This window comes from Poecilia latipinna, unplaced genomic scaffold, assembly GCF_001443285.1.
Source record: "Poecilia latipinna isolate Pla-1442-1.1 unplaced genomic scaffold, P_latipinna-1.0 Scaffold730, whole genome shotgun sequence".
Classification (NCBI taxonomy): Eukaryota; Metazoa; Chordata; class Actinopteri; order Cyprinodontiformes; family Poeciliidae; genus Poecilia; species Poecilia latipinna.
In genome coordinates, this window is record NW_015113346.1 from 1 (window position 1) to 16334 (window position 16334).

Here is a 16334-nt window from a genome sequence, read left to right on the forward strand (position 1 = left end):
CGATGGTGATGTCGTCATGGCCATGTTGGACCCAGACACCGCTACATGTGCTCGGATGTGGGTCCGCTCCTCTTCCTTTAACCGGGAAGACGATTGGAGTCATCGGTCCAACGGGGAGCGCAGGCTGGCGTTTCTGAAATGTTATTGTTGTGTAATTTTACACCACTAGAGGGCGGTGTGGTTGCGGTGACAGGAGCGTCTCAATAGAGTTTAACCCATCAAAATGACATACTGAATACACGTGTCTTGCTGCTAAATGTCTTCACGTAACTTCTGTGTACTGTTGTTACGAAAAGCCATTCTTTCTTTGCTATTGACGCTTTTTTTTAACCGTCATTCTGCCAATTTATGACCTTTCAATGGTTTCACCAAGCCTAAACTGAGCACTGGTTTTCTAGCTGCAGTTGGGACACGACTACGATCGCCCTTCGGTGATCAGTTCCCAGCTAAACTAAAAGCAGCCCCAATAAGCAGCTGTAGTTTAAATCTCTCTTAAGCTCCACCCACTCGTAGAACCGCAAAGTCCCCCCCCCCGGCGATTAAAACGTGCGGACCCCGTAACTCACTGATCCAAAAAGTCGCTGATCCTTGCGCTCTTTTTAATTTCCTTTAAACTGCGATGCCTTTAAATCGTTTCTCTGTCAACAGTTGCCTTTTAAAATGTTTGAAATCTTTTTATTACAACCCGCAAAGAGGATTTAGGTAAGCAACTCCAGTTTATTTAGAGGTTATTTGCACTAAAAACCACCTCTTGTCATAATTGCGTGGTTGTGTAAGTCTAAATCATACATTTTTGCTGCCTTTCCAGAGGTGGAGCAGCTTCCTTGAGCTCAGTGAGCTTGAAAGGTCGCAGCTGTCTCACACTTAAAGATTTCAGCTCCGATGAAATCAAGAAGTTGCTGTGGGTATCAGCGGACCTCAAGCATCAGATAAAGCATGGAAAGCAGGTATTTAAACTAAAGGGAGCATTTTTTTTTTATTTATTTATTGGTAAACAAGTTCATATTTGCTTGACAGAGTTTGAAAGAAGCCAAATGCTATTTCTATTTCAGTATCTGCCTCTTCTGCAAGGAAAGGCGATTGCAATGATATTTGAGAAGAGGAGCACCAGAACAAGAATGTCCACAGAAACAGGTGCTCAGTTTGTATGTCAGCATCTACGTGGGGATTTAACAGAGAACTGTGTTGCTTTTATTGCTTTTTAGGACAGAAAAATGTGTAACTGCATGTGCTCCGGTGGTGTTCTCTGCTCTGATACTCTTACTGTCTGTCATTGTTAACAGAAACAAAAGATCTGCTGAAAGGCAAATTTTCAGGGCAAGCCTGTGACAAAACACAGAGCTTCATCCACTGGGTGCAAAACGTTGCTTCATTTTTGTCACATTACAACCACAAATTTCAAGTCATCCTGTTGTGGTTTTACAGTTTAGATCAACACAAAGCATACACGTTATTATTCCTTTAAAATAAAAATCTTAAAGTGTCTAGCACATTTTACTCTGACGCCTGCAAATAAAATCCAACTGACAGTATTCAGAAGTCACCTACTCACTAAACAGAGTCCACCTGTCAGTAATTTTATCTCAGCGTGGGGGGAAAAAACAGAGGTTGGAGAACCTTACTGATCAAGTGGCATCGTGAAGACAGAAGAACACAACGTACAGTTCAGAAAAAAAAAACACACAAATAAAAGTTTGGAGTTTAAATCAGCTTTTGGTTGTAAAAGACTTCCTACATACAAAAAGACTTTGTGTGGAGGAAAACAAACGCAACTGTGCATCAACCTGGTAAAAGATACAGACTCTCCTTCCATCAGGACACAACACTAAACACACAGTCAGAACTACAAATGAACCGTTTAGATCAAAGCATATTCATGTGTTAGAACGGCCCAGTCAAAGCCCGCAGCTTGTTCCAACTGAACATTTGTGGTAAGGCTTGAAAACTGATGTTCATAGATGCTCTCCGCCCAATAAGACAGAACATGAGACATTTATTTGTGGTGGAAACACTAGAAGACTTGCAGTTGTTCTTATATCCAGATTCAAATTTGAAAACTGTGCTTCATTTTCTTCTGTTGGTCTATCACACACACACACACACACACACAAAAAAAAATCACAGTAAAACTTATTGACATTTGTGGGTGTAATGTGATAAAATATGAAAAAGCTTAGGGGTTATAAATATTCTTGTGAGATCTATTTTCCATTTAATGTGTAGTATGTATGTTCAGAGTGTTATTTTTATGAAATAATTTCCCAGTGTCTGAGGCGATTCTGAATAGAAAAGTTTATTCATATTTCAGGTTTTGCTTTGTTGGGTGGACACCCCTGCTTCCTAACCTCACAGGACATCCACTTAGGAGTAAATGAAAGCTGCACCGATACGGCAAGGTAACGCACACACACACACACACACACACACACACACACACACACACACACACACACACACACACACACACATCTATATTATGTAAACTTGTGGTGCTGCTGTTTTTCCTGAAAGCGGTGTCTCCTATCTTTCTGCACAGGGTTCTCTCTGGACTTTGCGATATCGTTTTGGCGCGGGTTTACAGTCACTCCACGCTGGAGGAGCTGGATCGAGAGGCTTCCATCCCCATCATTAATGGACTCTCTGAACTTTATCACCCCATCCAGATTCTGGCAGACTTCCTCACCTTACAGGTGCCATTTCCCCCCAGCATTCTGCAACTTTTATACATGATAAACTTTCTTAATTTCCGCTGTTGTCTTCTAGGAGCATTATGGGTCTCTTAGTGGACTTACAGTGAGCTGGATTGGAGATGGAAACAATGTCCTCCACTCCTTCATGATGACTGCTGCCAAACTGGGGGTTCATCTAAAGGTTGCCACACCAAAGGTCCGCCTCTTCTTCTCAGACCATCATGGGTTCTGATGGGTTTTCCTGTCTCACTGAATACCCCGTCCTCCACAGGGTTACGAACCAGACAAGGGAGTAACTGAAGAGGCGCAGAGGCTGTCCAAACAAGTGAGGACCTAGACTACTTACAGTCATTTATCGGTTAACAATATTCACCGCCAGTTTTTTCTAATCGCAGCATGGGACCCAACTTGTTCTGACCTCGGATCCGATGGAGGCTGCCCATGGCAGCAATGTGTTGGTCACCGACACCTGGGTCAGCATGGGCCAGGAAGAGGAGAAGAAAAGGAGGCTAAAAGATTTCCATGGCTACCAGATTACAATGCAGGCAAGCAAGAAGAGGCTTGTTTTCTACAAATATCAGCTAAATTACTCTGTAGAGCCTTCTCATTCATATCCCTTGAGGCTTTTCCTATATTTTCTCATGTTACTGCCACCAAATGTTGATGTATTTTATTGGGATTTTACATGACCTGCAATATTTCTTTGCAAAATATCTCAAAGCTCAGACTAATGGAGAGCGTTTTTGAATATCAATTTTCAAGTCTTTCCACAGCCTGTAACAGGTTCCTGTCCAGGACTGTATTTAGGTCTATTCAGCTTCCTCCAGAAGAAAACCACCCACACAGCATGATACTACCACCACCATGCTTCACTGTAGAACCAAGGTGTTCAGGGTGCAGTGTTAATTTTCAAAAGTTAGTTTGAAGCCTCAATAATTTTCTCGATGACCTGTCTGAGTTTCTGAATGCACAGCATACTTTGTATTTTGTCCTTTTCTCTTTCCAATTTTGTGACAATTTGCCAAGGTATGTCACATTGAATCCCACTAAAGTGAGTTGACATATTTGGTTGTAGTGTGAGAAAATGTGAGAATCCCAAACTTCAGCAAGTCTGAAACCATTTCTGGACACAAAAACCCAAAGCCTATTAATTAGTTGTGTCACTCCAGCAACTTTAGCAAATATTTATTTTAATTTTTTTTTGTGGTGGGGACGGACTGGATAAACACAGACCGGAAATGTGGCCAAACCAAATTGGACCTTCCTGCACTGCCTTCCCCGGAAGATGGAGGAGGTGGATGACCAAGTGTTTTACTCATCCCGCTCCCTCGTCTTTCCTGAGGCTGAGAATAGAAAATGGACCATCATGGTAAGATAGCAGGTAGATACTTCATATTTACTCCTCGTCATTCTTTCTGGTTACTAATATCAGCCGTTTTATCTTTTCCAGGGTTTGATGGTTTCTCTTTTGACCGACTACACTCCACAGATCTTTATGCCAAAGTTTTAAATTTAACGTGGAATTTATTTTGGACCTACTGATGAAACAACATGTGTTAGCAGAATTTGTGTTTACTTTTGTAATTGTTATACTTACCAACAAGGAAACAGTTTCTGAGTTATTGAAATTTACTTACATTCATCTGAACTTGATGGAAGGTGCCAGCAATGAATAAAAGGATTGTGTGCGTTGCGATTGATTCATGTTGTAGTAAGGTCACAACTTTATCCAAAAGCGTTTTTGAGAGATAACTTTGTTAGATTAACTTGAGTTCAGCTCAGACGTGGGTCTGACTCTGTGAAAAAGCGACACCAAGTGGTCAAAGTTAGTAACGCGTCCCGGTGTCTGATTGGAAGACGGTAGATGACGCGTTTTGCTTGAGATGGGAATTACGGCCCTTTTCCTGGATCCTAATAATATAGCTTGTCTCTGTACATAACACTTTGGTTTCATATAACTATGCAAAGTTTGGGTATAAAATAATTTTCCTTTATAAGACTGCACAGCTTGGGGGCAAACAGAGAGACACCCAAGACAGATTACTATACATGCACATATTAATATCTAATGGCAATCTAAAACCAAATTAACCAGACATTCATGATTTTAGATAAACACTGAAATAAAGTGTAAGTTGTAGAAGTTTACAGTGAAATGTTGTTAAATTTGTGTTTATTTACAGAATGTTTTATAAAAGGTAAAAATACAAACACAGTTTTGGAGGACTTGTTTCCATGTGGACAAGGCTTTACTGTACTGTACCTTACTGTCAATTTAAATTTGCCTGCACTAAAGAAACACATGGTTAAAATAACACAAACTGTCTCCCACCTATAGAAACCGCCATTACAATAGTGAATCTGTCTCTCCTCTTCTCCAACTTCAGTTTTTTTCTCTATCTTATATCTGTATCATACAGATATAGAATATTTTGCACTATTTTTCATACAGACTGTGTGCTGTGAGCATGTGAAAACAAAATCAAATTTGTTGGTTATGCACATAAACTGATTCTGATAAATGACAGCCCTCGTTTATGTAATGAGCTAGCAATTACAGCCGGCTCAATTGCGAGCGGCACACTTTTAGCGGGAAGCTATGATCTCCGTGTGTGGTCCAGACGGATCAAGCGATGCATAACAGTTCATTCATAAACAGATACCTCCGTCAACATGTACCCATTCATAAACATTATTTTATAAACAAAGCAACAGAAACACACTGCCTGTGGTTCTTCTGAGAAAAAAAAAGAATCAAATGCACTTTTTATTTGTTCAATACACATAGCATAACAATGATAAGACGTAATTTAATTAAACAAATTCGTTAACCACGGGATTATAACAGCACTGCTTTAATGGCGAAGCGAAAACAGAGCATATTTCCTCGACGACCACCCACACAGAGAGAGGGTGGCAGCTCGGAGAGGGAGCTGGAGCTTTGGGTGGGAGGCGGCGGAGTGGAGAGGAGGAGGACGCCATTGCAGCCACAGCTGGCCGCCCGAGATTAATCTCATACCATCCCAAACGCTTTCCACATTCACTGGCTTTGCTTTTTTCCCTCTGGCTTGTCCCGCTTTTGTCGGGTCTCGAGGAAATACAAAAACAAGATGGACGTTTCGTCTTCGCTGATAGTCGAAATGTGGAGACCCAGCGCCGAACAAAAGCAGGTAAAAGAGCCGAGTTCAGGGGGGGACAATGGGGAAAGTTTTAGCCAAACTTAGCTAACTAACGGTAGCTGTACCGCTACGGAGTCAGGAGGTGGACGTTATCATCAGCTCAGAAAGCTAAAAAAAAAATACAAATAAAAAATCACAAACGCTGGGCTTTGGGGTTCACTTTTACTACTACTATTACGAAAAGTTGTATTTGTATACATACACAGAAATTAAGATCGGTCTCTGGTGTAAAATTGTGTCAACATATTCACATTTAAAGCCTCAATTTTCGCTCGAGTTACATGTTGCGTTGTAACAGTTTAACAATCTGTGATTATCAAGTGAAAGACACAATAAAACACATCTAAAGTTTTGTGTATCTTTTAAGAGAAAAGCAAAATCAATCCACCATCTTCAGTGGGTAAGCTGGACAAAATCTAGTTTGATGCTTTCATGGTGTTTCGTTATAAATTAACCAAAATCTTAAAGAACATGGTCTGTAAAGAAACACGGTCAAGTGTAAAAGTATTCTTTAAGATTCCCTAAACTTATTTGTAATGCATTGTTTAATAATTATAACTACAGTTGTAGCTCTTTCTTTGGGGGCTTATAAATGGGTTTTAATTTTAAAATGAGATCATCTTCTCATCTTTGAAGTAGTATTTGTAGTAAAAAAAAAATGAATAAATTAGACGTTAATTTACATGGTTCTTGTGCAATCTGGAAAAGTTAAGGATTTGATTAAATCATTTTCTCGGTCTGGATATGCATGGAAATATTTAGATGCTTTAGTTAGTTATTATTTGCACCATTGTCTAAAAGCAGCATCCGTCCATTTGTTTAGCTATCCACCCATTTATTTTCCATCCTTCCATCAATTCATGTCTAGTCATCCATGCAATCCTTTATCTAAACATTTATTTTTCATCCCACCATCCACCCATCTTGAAACTTAAATAACTGCTGTAAAATTTTCTAAATACACAAATTTATACCTTTGAGTGTTTTTAATGTTCTTTGGTGTTTTGCTCAAATATACCACAGTGTGAAACATCTCCTCAGATTGTATTGCTTACATGAACCACATGCTGTGAGTGACTCACTACCTTCAAACTTGTTGCCTATTTTGAGTTTTGCAAGTACAAATTTACAAGGCAGCACGGTTTATAATGATTATATCATCGACGCACTATCAGTGTGTGCAATATTCATGTCACAAAAGGACAAGTTGGAGTGCAGCAATTGTTGGCTAATATATTCCAAGTGGTATGAAGTTGCATTTCACATGCTGATGTATTATTTAGCCAGTTGGACAGAGTCTAAGGGCAGCAGATGCTCACACCGGACACAAACTACGTTGCCCAAAATGCAGAATAGCGCAGCATGCAGGAACCATGGTCGAGAAAGAGAGGAAAGAAAGACATGCGTATGTGTCGAAGCTGATCATTGCAATATTTACCAATACTATCAACCTTAATCTAACAGCATTTTTGCTTTTGCCCTTTCAGTTTAGACGTCCATGTTTCTCTAGAACCCTAAAAAGTAAAATAAAACTTTGCTAACTTCAACCAATCTAATGTTTATATTGGTGGATTTTACCAGTTCATACGCACTGTTAAAATATGTGTTGTCATGTGTCAACCACTTGACAACACATACCAAATCATAAGTGCTTAAATAGAAGTCATCTGGACTTAGGAAACTTTATTAGTTTTTATAGATTCTCTATGCAGGGTCAGTCATGTCAGTACGGTTCAGAAGGCTTTGCTTTCAACTCTTTGTCTTCTGTTTCAAGCAGAAATATTCTCAAATAATACTTTTCTGGTATGTTTTCCTACTCAATATTTGTGTAATTCTGAGTTCTTTCTCTTCAGACTCCCACAGTTGCCTCGCCTGTCCGGTGGTCCAGTCTCTCACCATGAACGCCAGTAGGAACTGCACCTCAGTGGGGAACGGCGATGGTCTGGCGGTCCTGGAGTCGGTGTCCATCGTGACCATCACGCTCCTGGCCTGCCTGGGGAACCTGCTGATCGTGGCCACCCTGTACCGCCGACCGTACCTGCTCACGCCCAGCAACAAGTTCGTGTTCAGCCTGACCCTGTCCAACCTGCTGCTGTCCGTGCTGGTGCTGCCGTTTGTGGCCGTGAGCTCGGCGAAGCGAGAGTGGGTCTTCGGGGTGGTGTGGTGCAACTTCACCGCGCTGCTCTACCTGCTCATCAGCTCGGCCAGCATGCTGACCCTCGGAGCGATCGCCATCGACAGGTCGGTACCGGATCAGCCCGGAGTTGCAGTTAGATGAACTCTGCATGCATCGATATCCAGAGATATTGATACATCTGTTACTGTTTTTTTTTTTTGTTGTTGTTGTTGCTTTTTTCTTAAAAACAATTCTAACATATTTCTAATTTCTTATTAAAGTGTTACAGATGGTATTTGTGTGCATTATATTGTCCTAAATCCTAAAACTGAAAAATCTAATTTGTTCATACATTTTTAACATTTTGATGGCTTTATTTATTTATTTATTTTTTTGACATCACAAACACAAATTTGAATGTGTTTTAATGAGATATTCTAACATGAAATGTAGCATAATTGTTAAGTGGAAAGTAAATCTTGAATAGTTTTTAAAAGTATTTACTGAAAATATGTGGCTTGTGTTTCCAATCAGCCCTCTTTAGTGTGACACCCCTAAATAAAATCCAGTGGAACCAATCGCTTCAACATGTCACCAGATTTCTAAATTGAGTCGACAGAGATGTGGTGGCAGCATCATGCTGTGGATGTGCTTTTTTTTTTATAGTTGAAAATGTGCTGATCAGAGTTGATGGGAAGACTAATTGAGCTAAATTCAAGAGAAATGCTGGGAAAAAAAACTTTTAAAACCTTTAATGAGGCAGGACAGCCACACTAAACACACAACTTTAACTACAGTGAAATAGATTGGATCAAAATCAAAGTCAGGTGTTAGTAAGTTTCAGTGCAGACCTTAATAAGCTCCTTTCTGTGGCACTGAGACGCAACGAATAAACTGAGTCATTGGTGACATTTTCCAGGATTTTTGATTTTTCACTGTAATAAACATTTGAAATTCTTTGCGAAACTCTGGGAAGCAATCGACAGCTATTTATTTTACTTAAAAGTCTAAAGAGGCTGCTCATTAGGACTTATTATTTACATGAACTGTACTTTAGTTGAGCCAAATTTAGCACTTAAAGCTACTTGAGATAACTCGTGTATTATTTCCTCGGAGCTCACAAAGCTGTGACTGTAAATTTTCTCAGCAGCTCTCGGTCCACGGTGTTCTCACTGCTTTCCTAATTATCCTCCGCACCTTTGGGGATTTCTGGTTACACAGCAGCTTGTTTGTTCTCCTGCCAAGCTCCCGTCTGTCTGCCGTTTTCATCTTTTACCAAAACGCATTACAGCACCGTTAGTGGGTTCGTGCAGCTTTCAGGCTCCTGTGTCGCCCTCATCCATCTCAGCAGTCTCTGAGGTTTACGGATCTACAGTCCCCCGCACCCCCACGAGAACCACGTTCAGCTGCTGTTTGACAGATTTCTCCATCATGTTCCCATTTCATCCTGCCAGGTACTACGCCGTGCTCTACCCGATGATCTACCCCATGAAGATCACAGGGAACAGGGCGGTGGTCGTCATCGTCTACGTGTGGCTACACTCGCTGGTGGGCTGCCTGCCCCCGTTGTTCGGCTGGTCCTCCTTCGAGTTTGACTGTTTGAAGCGGACGTGCGTCGCGGCCTGGTCCAGAGAGCCGAGTTACGCCGCCTTCTGGGTCACCTGGTGCATCCTCCCGCCCTTCTTCATCATGTTGGCCTGCTACGGAGTCATTTTCCGCGTAGCTCGCATGAAAGCCAGAAAAATCCACTGCGGGACGGTCGTTGTAGCCCAAGACGACTCAGCTGGAACTCAAAGAAACGGACGCAAGAACTCAAGCACTTCGACTTCCTCCAGCGGGAGCAGACGGAGCCTCGTGTACGCAGGGAGTCAGTGCAAGGCCTTCGTCACCATCCTGGTGGTGATCGGCACCTTTCTCATAACGTGGGGGCCGTACGTTGGGGTGGTGTGTACAGAGGCCCTGTGGGGTCAGGGCAGCGTCTCCCAGGAGCTGGAGACTCTGGTGGCGTGGCTCTCTTTCTGCAGCGCCGTGTGCCACCCGCTCATTTACGGCCTGTGGAACAAAACGGTGAGGAAGGAGCTGCTGGGGATGTGCTTCGGCGATCGTTACTACAGAGAGTCGTTTGCCACAAGGCAGCGGACGTCCCGACTCTTCAGCATCTCTAACAGGATCACAGGTGGGACAGCAGCAGGGACTATAGTCTTTAAGGCCATATATTCTCATGAGTTGGACGTTTCTGATTGTCAGTGCACTCATGATGTGTTGAAAATGTAAATAAATAAAAAAAAGTTAGAAAACAATAAGAGTGAAATAAGTGCAGCAAAGTCATAGCTGCTGGTTTTTCTGTTTACTTTTATTTTATAGCATAAAAACAAAAGTTGACCAAACTGCTTCAAATTTTAGTCGCATATAAGATAAAATAAAATAAAATTGAATAAAAATAACTGTAGAATGTACAATTTAAGTAATCAAATCCATTTCTGCTCTCATCCTCTGCTCGACTCAAAAGCCAGAGAAGGTGCATAAGTGTTCAGCAGATAGTAAATGATTCCAGTCTAAGCTGTGTAAATACGTATCGTTTTAGAGCAGCCACAGCAAATCCACCTTAAACCACTTTCAGTCTGAAAGCAGCCGAGATGGCAGATGTAGCTCACTAATGCCGGCTGATGCAAATACGACGCAAACCAAGGATTTGCTGCCATCTTGTGGTTGTCTAATTATTTTATGCCTGGTGGTCAAAGGTGCATGGATGGCTTACGGAGTTACATTTTAGAAGTAATGTGAAAATGGAGAAGAACACAATGGTGATAAAGTGAGGAAAAAAGAAAAATAAATTGTTTTTCCCGGTATTAATCTGTTTATACAACTTTACAGAACTATCCAGTATTGCAGTAAATTCCTCATATTATAGTGGATCTAAGAAACCAAAAGCTTTGACTAAAACCAGCTCACCCATCCTGTTTTCATCAAGGCTCAACTTTATCCAGTCTTGGTTTCAATCACACAGCCCAAAATCAGTGTCAGTGAATCTCTGCTGTTCAGTTCAGCTGAAGGCAGGAAGAACTGAAAGTCATCTGCAAAATAATGAAAAGAAGGGTTGATTCTTATCTTTTAAAAAAACTGGTGAACTGAGTATTGAGTCCTGGGAACCCCAATACTGGCACCAACATATGTCACACCAGAATATCGTATCGAAGACCGCTGAGCATCAACCTGCTTTTGTAAACTGTCTGTGATCACTTGACTAATGTGAGAAAAAATTGTTTCTTTGTGAGTGTGTGTTTTGTGAATGTGTTTGTTGTTTTTTCCAGACTTGGGTATGTCCCCGCACCTGACTGCAATGCTGGCCGGAGGAGGACACCTGTTGGCCCAAGGAAGCAGCACAGGAGACACCGGCTTCAGCTTCACTCAGGACTCAGGTCGGCTATACACACACACACACACACACACACACACACACACACACACACACACACACACGCACGCACGCACAAGAAACACTCTGGCTTTTATCCTACAGGTGTTCTTTATGTTCACATCAATCTCTCTTATCCATGTTGTGGTGCACACAGTCATGTTGTAACTCCAAACTGTTTCTAGTGAGTCAGGAGCATAAAACTATCATACTCACACCATAATCTCTCCATACAAACTTTACTGTCCACTTGACACGATACAGTCACCTAATTCTCCAGACGAATACCTAAACCCAGAGAGGAATGGCGCGTCACTCCAGAGATCACGTCTCTTCTGCTCTAGAGTCCACATAGAGTCCACACTGGGATTCGTATAATAATTTCTTTCGCAGATGATTATAGAATCAGTCTAGATGCCTAATGTTGGATTTTAGACACCAATAGCCATGGAAGCAGTCGGATCACCTGGATCCAGTCACTTGGATGAATGAATCAATACTTTTAAGCAATATACAGTTCATGTAAAAACTTTTTGTTTTTGACAAGAAACAGAAAAGGTTCTGTTGTACTATAATTTTATTCAGTCTTTCAGTATGGTAGTTTTTGTTATGAAAAACAAAACAAAACAAAAAAAAACCTACTGTTCTACTTCATATTTAACAAAGATAAAGATATAATTGACCTAAACCAAGAAATAGGTCTGTCACTATGTCAAATCTTTCTGGATGAGAAATTGTCCCAGAAGTTATTGCGATAAACAATAGCAATGTCGTTTTGAGACCAATTTAATGGAATATAATTGGTCTATTACTTATTGCGACAGGCTGACCAAAACAAAATGTATGCTAAGCCTCTTTGTTACATTATTGTTAAATAAATTAGTTCCCTCTACCTCATATTCCAATTTCTTATTTGAAATCCTTCAAATTGTCAAACTTTTTTTTTATTTCTTTATTTATCCGTCTAGCTTGGAGTAAACCCAATTTCCACCATAACAGTAAGATAATTGTGGCTTCAGGTCAGTCTTGGTTCCTCATAACATTCCTGTTGGACAGCTCATGTTTCAGCTGAAGGGCTGGCATTCAGGATGAGTAGGATCACGCGCTTCTTGTTTTGTTGTTTTTCCGGCTGGGAGATAACAAGGATCACAGGGAGCCGCCCTCTTTGCTTTACCTGCAGGCACCGATGTGATGCTGCTGGAGAACCCCTCCACAGATAGCTCCTCCTTCCCCTCACAAAATGGGAATCCATCCGGGAAGAGGCGGAGCTCGGTCACCTTTGAAGACCAGGTGGAGCATTCCAAAGGTATCCCATCATTAAGTTTCCTGCGAACAGGAAGCTTAACAAAAACAAAGGCAACTTTTCGTTGGAAACAAATGGAAAAAACATGGCTATACACCGAGCATGAATGCTGTTGTTTTTTTGGGGGGGTTTTTTATGTTTTTCTGAATTACTTGTTATTTTCCTCAGCTGAAAACTCGTCTTCAGCCCAAGTCCACGCGGAGGTTCACAAATCTCTCGACTCGTTCGCTTCCTGCTTGGCGAAGGCCATCGAGAGCGACGCCAAGCTCGCGCTGTTCGAGCAGAGTCTATCGCCGCAGGGGGGAGGGCTCTTTGTGACGAGGGGGGCGCCAAAGCCCAGACACCCGGACGGTCAGAGACTGAGGCTGGAGAGTATCGACGAAGGCATCGTCAAGGACGACAGGCAGGAGGAGGAGGAGAAGCAGCTCATCTGATCGCTGCAGGTTTGGCCTTCGACTGCACACTAAGACACCCTGTGGTACGGCTGATGAAGTCTGGATTGGCAGACAGGAAGAGGCACTTTTTCACTCAAAGGAACGCCGTCAGTGTCCGGGCGAATTCTTCTGTCATGTTTGTACTCTTAATAGGAATTTTATACTACTGTAACCTTACATGGTAATGTTGTTTTGCTACACATTTTTGTTATTATATATTTTTAGTATCTTAATGTGCTGTGGTCAGTTTGAGTTAAAATAAAAAAATAAAAAATAAATTATTGGGAAGAAAAAAAAAACCCAACTAGTAAATCTTTCACCTCAGATTCACACTGCTACCGTTTCTCTCATGCAGATGTTTACGGTCCACTTAGGTTCTGTTGCAGCAAAGCTTCTTGACCCAGTTTTAGATTTTTTGTGAATTAGCAGCAAAAAGGTGACCTGATCAGCACTGACCGGATAGGCTATTATTTTTATGATGCTTCTATGCCTTGGGAATATAAACGTATTTATTTTTTTCAGGTTTGATCAGTATCAAAAAAAAAAAAAAAGTAATGCATTGATTCAAAATACTTTATCCATGCGTATTTTTTCTAAAGACCAAAATGAAATCCTCATTCTGACTTCAGGATAAAATAATCATGAATAAATTTCATTTTTATGTGAACTTGGCTACTTAAAAAAAAACAACAAAAAAAAACTTTTCAGTCAGGCTTAAATCACATGCATGAATGCACCAATCAGGCATAAGCTCTTTATTATCAGTGCAGTCCTGACTTCTATAGATTGGACTTGTTTGTCCAGCTTAACCTGATTGCATTGAGATCTGGGGACATGGAGTCTAAGTAAACCTTAAAGTGATTCCCCAAACTATTCCTGACTCATTTTACCGTTTTGTGTCGGGGCGCATTATTCAGGGAATATTCCTCCACCCTTATTGATCTGCAGCGTCTTATGCAACCCATCTGTTAAACTGAGCAACACAGGGCAACTCTGACCCCCCGTGTGCAGCAGTGAACTCTGGTAAACCACGGTTTCTTCGCCGGGCCTCTTTTGAGTGTCACTTGGGAATGATATGACCCAGTTTTGTAGGCATCACAATTCAGTTCTCATCAGACTATCAAAGGCTGAGTGTTTCCCGTTTGTCTGCTCTTAACACACCAGGAAAAAGTCACTTGTTGCCTTAGTTACCCCACCATCTCTTCTTTACTTTATTCAGTTTCACTCTGAATTTCAACATAGTCTCACCAGTTCAGGTTTATAAAAACCAGAACGGGTCGTAGAAATGTGCAGATTTATCTTAAATGTTCAAAATCAAATGATTTTTGAAAAGCCTGAAACTTTAAACATAAGAAATATGTAGAAATTGTCTTGATTTCAATACAAATCCTTTAAATACATTTGCTTCATCTTGTTCATTTTTATGTTCTGGTCTTTAATGCAGTTTGATGTCAGGCCAAACTAAGGCCGTAAAAGTTCGTTACATTATATTGTTTTTTTATTTATTTGTAGACAAATAATCAAAATTGAAAATAGTCAGTTTTATACAAAATGTTCTTTGTTTAGTTCAGTTTCAGGGTTTTTTTTTTTTTAGTCCATTCAGACTCAGATTCAGCATGAACCCTTTACATTAGAGAAGAAAACTGATGCAGTTCAGCAGCAGAGCAGACACAGAGGTACTAAAAGATGGTCTCTAGTCAGTCCCTAAACTGACTGCTGTAGAAAGTATTTCAGAAATAAATTATGCTGAACTGATGGTTCACAGTCAGCTTACAGAAATATTTTCAGAGGTACATGCAGCTCATCCATTTCTACACTCTTATTTATGAAACTCGTATTATAATATTATTCCCTCAAAGACATACCTGGAATATATTTATGAAATTCAGTTTTACTTTGCATGTTCTCTTCTTATTTTTGCAACTGGTACAGCTTCATTTCTTATTGTAACTATGGATACAGATATTTGTATTAAAATTATATACCATCAAACATGTCTGCTTTGAGTGGAACTCAGTATTTCCATTTGTGAAGGTTGTGTGTCTCTGCCAATTCAGTTTAATTCAAAGTCAAAAATTCTTTCTTTATTGACCTTAACGGGATATTAAATGTTGCTGTACCTCGTACAAAGATTCGTCAAACAGTAACAGTCTGTATTACAGCGAATCTGAAGGAGCCTCTGACTGAAGACGCCGGTTTCCTATGACAGTTTCATGAAGGGGATGCTCAGGCTTGTTCATGGTTTTCTTGATTTTATGTAAACTCATGAAGACCCAAGAAAAATGAAAAGAAGTATCAGTAATTTAGTTTACCTCCGAGTAATGTCAAGTAAACTCTACATGTTTATATTTTGGACAGTAGGACGAACGTCAAGATTCAATCTTTGGACTGTTTATGATGCTGCAACAACAGAGGAAGTTATTTAAAGTGTTTCTTGTACATCTTTACCAGGGATGTCAACAATAATGCAGGCCTCCATCTAATTAAGCTAAATGTTTAAACGAAGTTTGATGCTGATTTTGCACCAAAACAACAACAACAACAACAAAAAAAAACTCAAATCACATCTTACAGTTGGGAATACATCTGACTGATGTTACAGCTCTGTTTATTGTGCATTTGGCCATATTAGCTCTATGGGTCACAATAACTTAACCCTCCGTCTCTAGCAAAAAACTTTTTGTAGAGTTTATCAGAGTAAAACTCTTCTCAAACAGTTTTTTTTTTTTAACCCAAGTCAAGTAAGAAAGCAAACAAACATGTTTAATGCATGAAAAATAAATAAAAAGGGCAGCTAAGTGAGAAATACTTCAGCTTTCGATATTTTCCCAGAGACAGAGCCTGCGTTCAGACAAACAGCTGCTAAAAAAAAAAAACAAAAAAAAAAACAGCTGTAAGCAGCAACTCAGCGGGTGCCCTGTTACCGACCGCCGCGTTCTCGTCGCTGATCACAGTTCTTTCCGTCCAAACTCTACAAAACAACAGATTTAAAGCCTTTGTATTTTAATTAAAGTCTGTATTCACATGCTTTAAGTGCTGCAGCAGCACGTCAACATTTCATTGCTACAAATTCAAAAAAATGTCAAACATTAACACTGATCCAACTCTCACCTTCGCCAAACAAATAATATTGCACTTTAACATCCTTTCACACCAGCCGCTGCTATTAGCACTCTAGACACACACTTTTATATACC

At 40.5% G+C, this 16334-nt stretch overlaps 2 protein-coding genes across 3 annotated transcripts; both read left to right on the forward strand.

Moving 5' to 3' along the window:
• The first annotated feature begins 241 nt into the window (after window positions 1-241).
• LOC106955379 (ornithine carbamoyltransferase, mitochondrial-like) lies at window positions 242-4392 on the forward strand. Its single transcript, XM_015045525.1, has 10 exons — window positions 242-702; window positions 809-947; window positions 1053-1134; window positions 2309-2396; window positions 2537-2690; window positions 2764-2886; window positions 2962-3015; window positions 3086-3235; window positions 3922-4059; window positions 4141-4392. The coding sequence occupies exons 1-10, from the start codon at window positions 620-622 to the stop codon at window positions 4198-4200; spliced, it is 1071 nt and encodes a 356-aa protein (XP_014901011.1). The 5' UTR covers window positions 242-619; the 3' UTR covers window positions 4201-4392.
• Window positions 4393-5564: 1172 nt separating this feature from the next.
• On the forward strand, window positions 5565-16013 carry gpr161b (G protein-coupled receptor 161b). Of its 2 annotated transcripts, none has more exons than XM_015045489.1 (6): window positions 5565-5860; window positions 7723-8110; window positions 9440-10161; window positions 11297-11404; window positions 12581-12706; window positions 12872-16013. In XM_015045489.1, exons 2-6 carry the CDS (start codon window positions 7767-7769, stop codon window positions 13135-13137), a joined length of 1566 nt encoding a protein of 521 aa, XP_014900975.1. In that variant the 5' UTR covers window positions 5565-5860; window positions 7723-7766; the 3' UTR covers window positions 13138-16013. The 2 variants fall into 2 exon arrangements, with proteins under 2 accessions (XP_014900975.1, XP_014900974.1); XM_015045488.1 differs by having other exon boundaries at window positions 5596-5860; window positions 7733-8110.
• The last annotated feature ends 321 nt before the right edge of the window (window positions 16014-16334 follow it).

Bases quoted from the DNA above. Each gene is read 5' to 3' on its own strand.
- LOC106955379 (XM_015045525.1), top strand. From the start codon at position 620: ATGCCTTTAAATCGTTTCTCTGTCAACAGTTGCCTTTTAAAATGTTTG. The intron at 2,887-2,961 runs GTCCGCCTCTTC...CGTCCTCCACAG, and splicing joins TAAAGGTTGCCACACCAAAG to GGTTACGAACCAGACAAGGG. The intron at 3,016-3,085 runs GTGAGGACCTAG...TTCTAATCGCAG, and splicing joins CGCAGAGGCTGTCCAAACAA to CATGGGACCCAACTTGTTCT.
- gpr161b (XM_015045489.1), top strand. From the start codon at position 7,767: ATGAACGCCAGTAGGAACTGCACCTCAGTGGGGAACGGCGATGGTCTG. The intron at 10,162-11,296 runs GTGGGACAGCAG...TGTTTTTTCCAG, and splicing joins CATCTCTAACAGGATCACAG to ACTTGGGTATGTCCCCGCAC. The intron at 12,707-12,871 runs GTATCCCATCAT...TATTTTCCTCAG, and splicing joins CCAGGTGGAGCATTCCAAAG to CTGAAAACTCGTCTTCAGCC.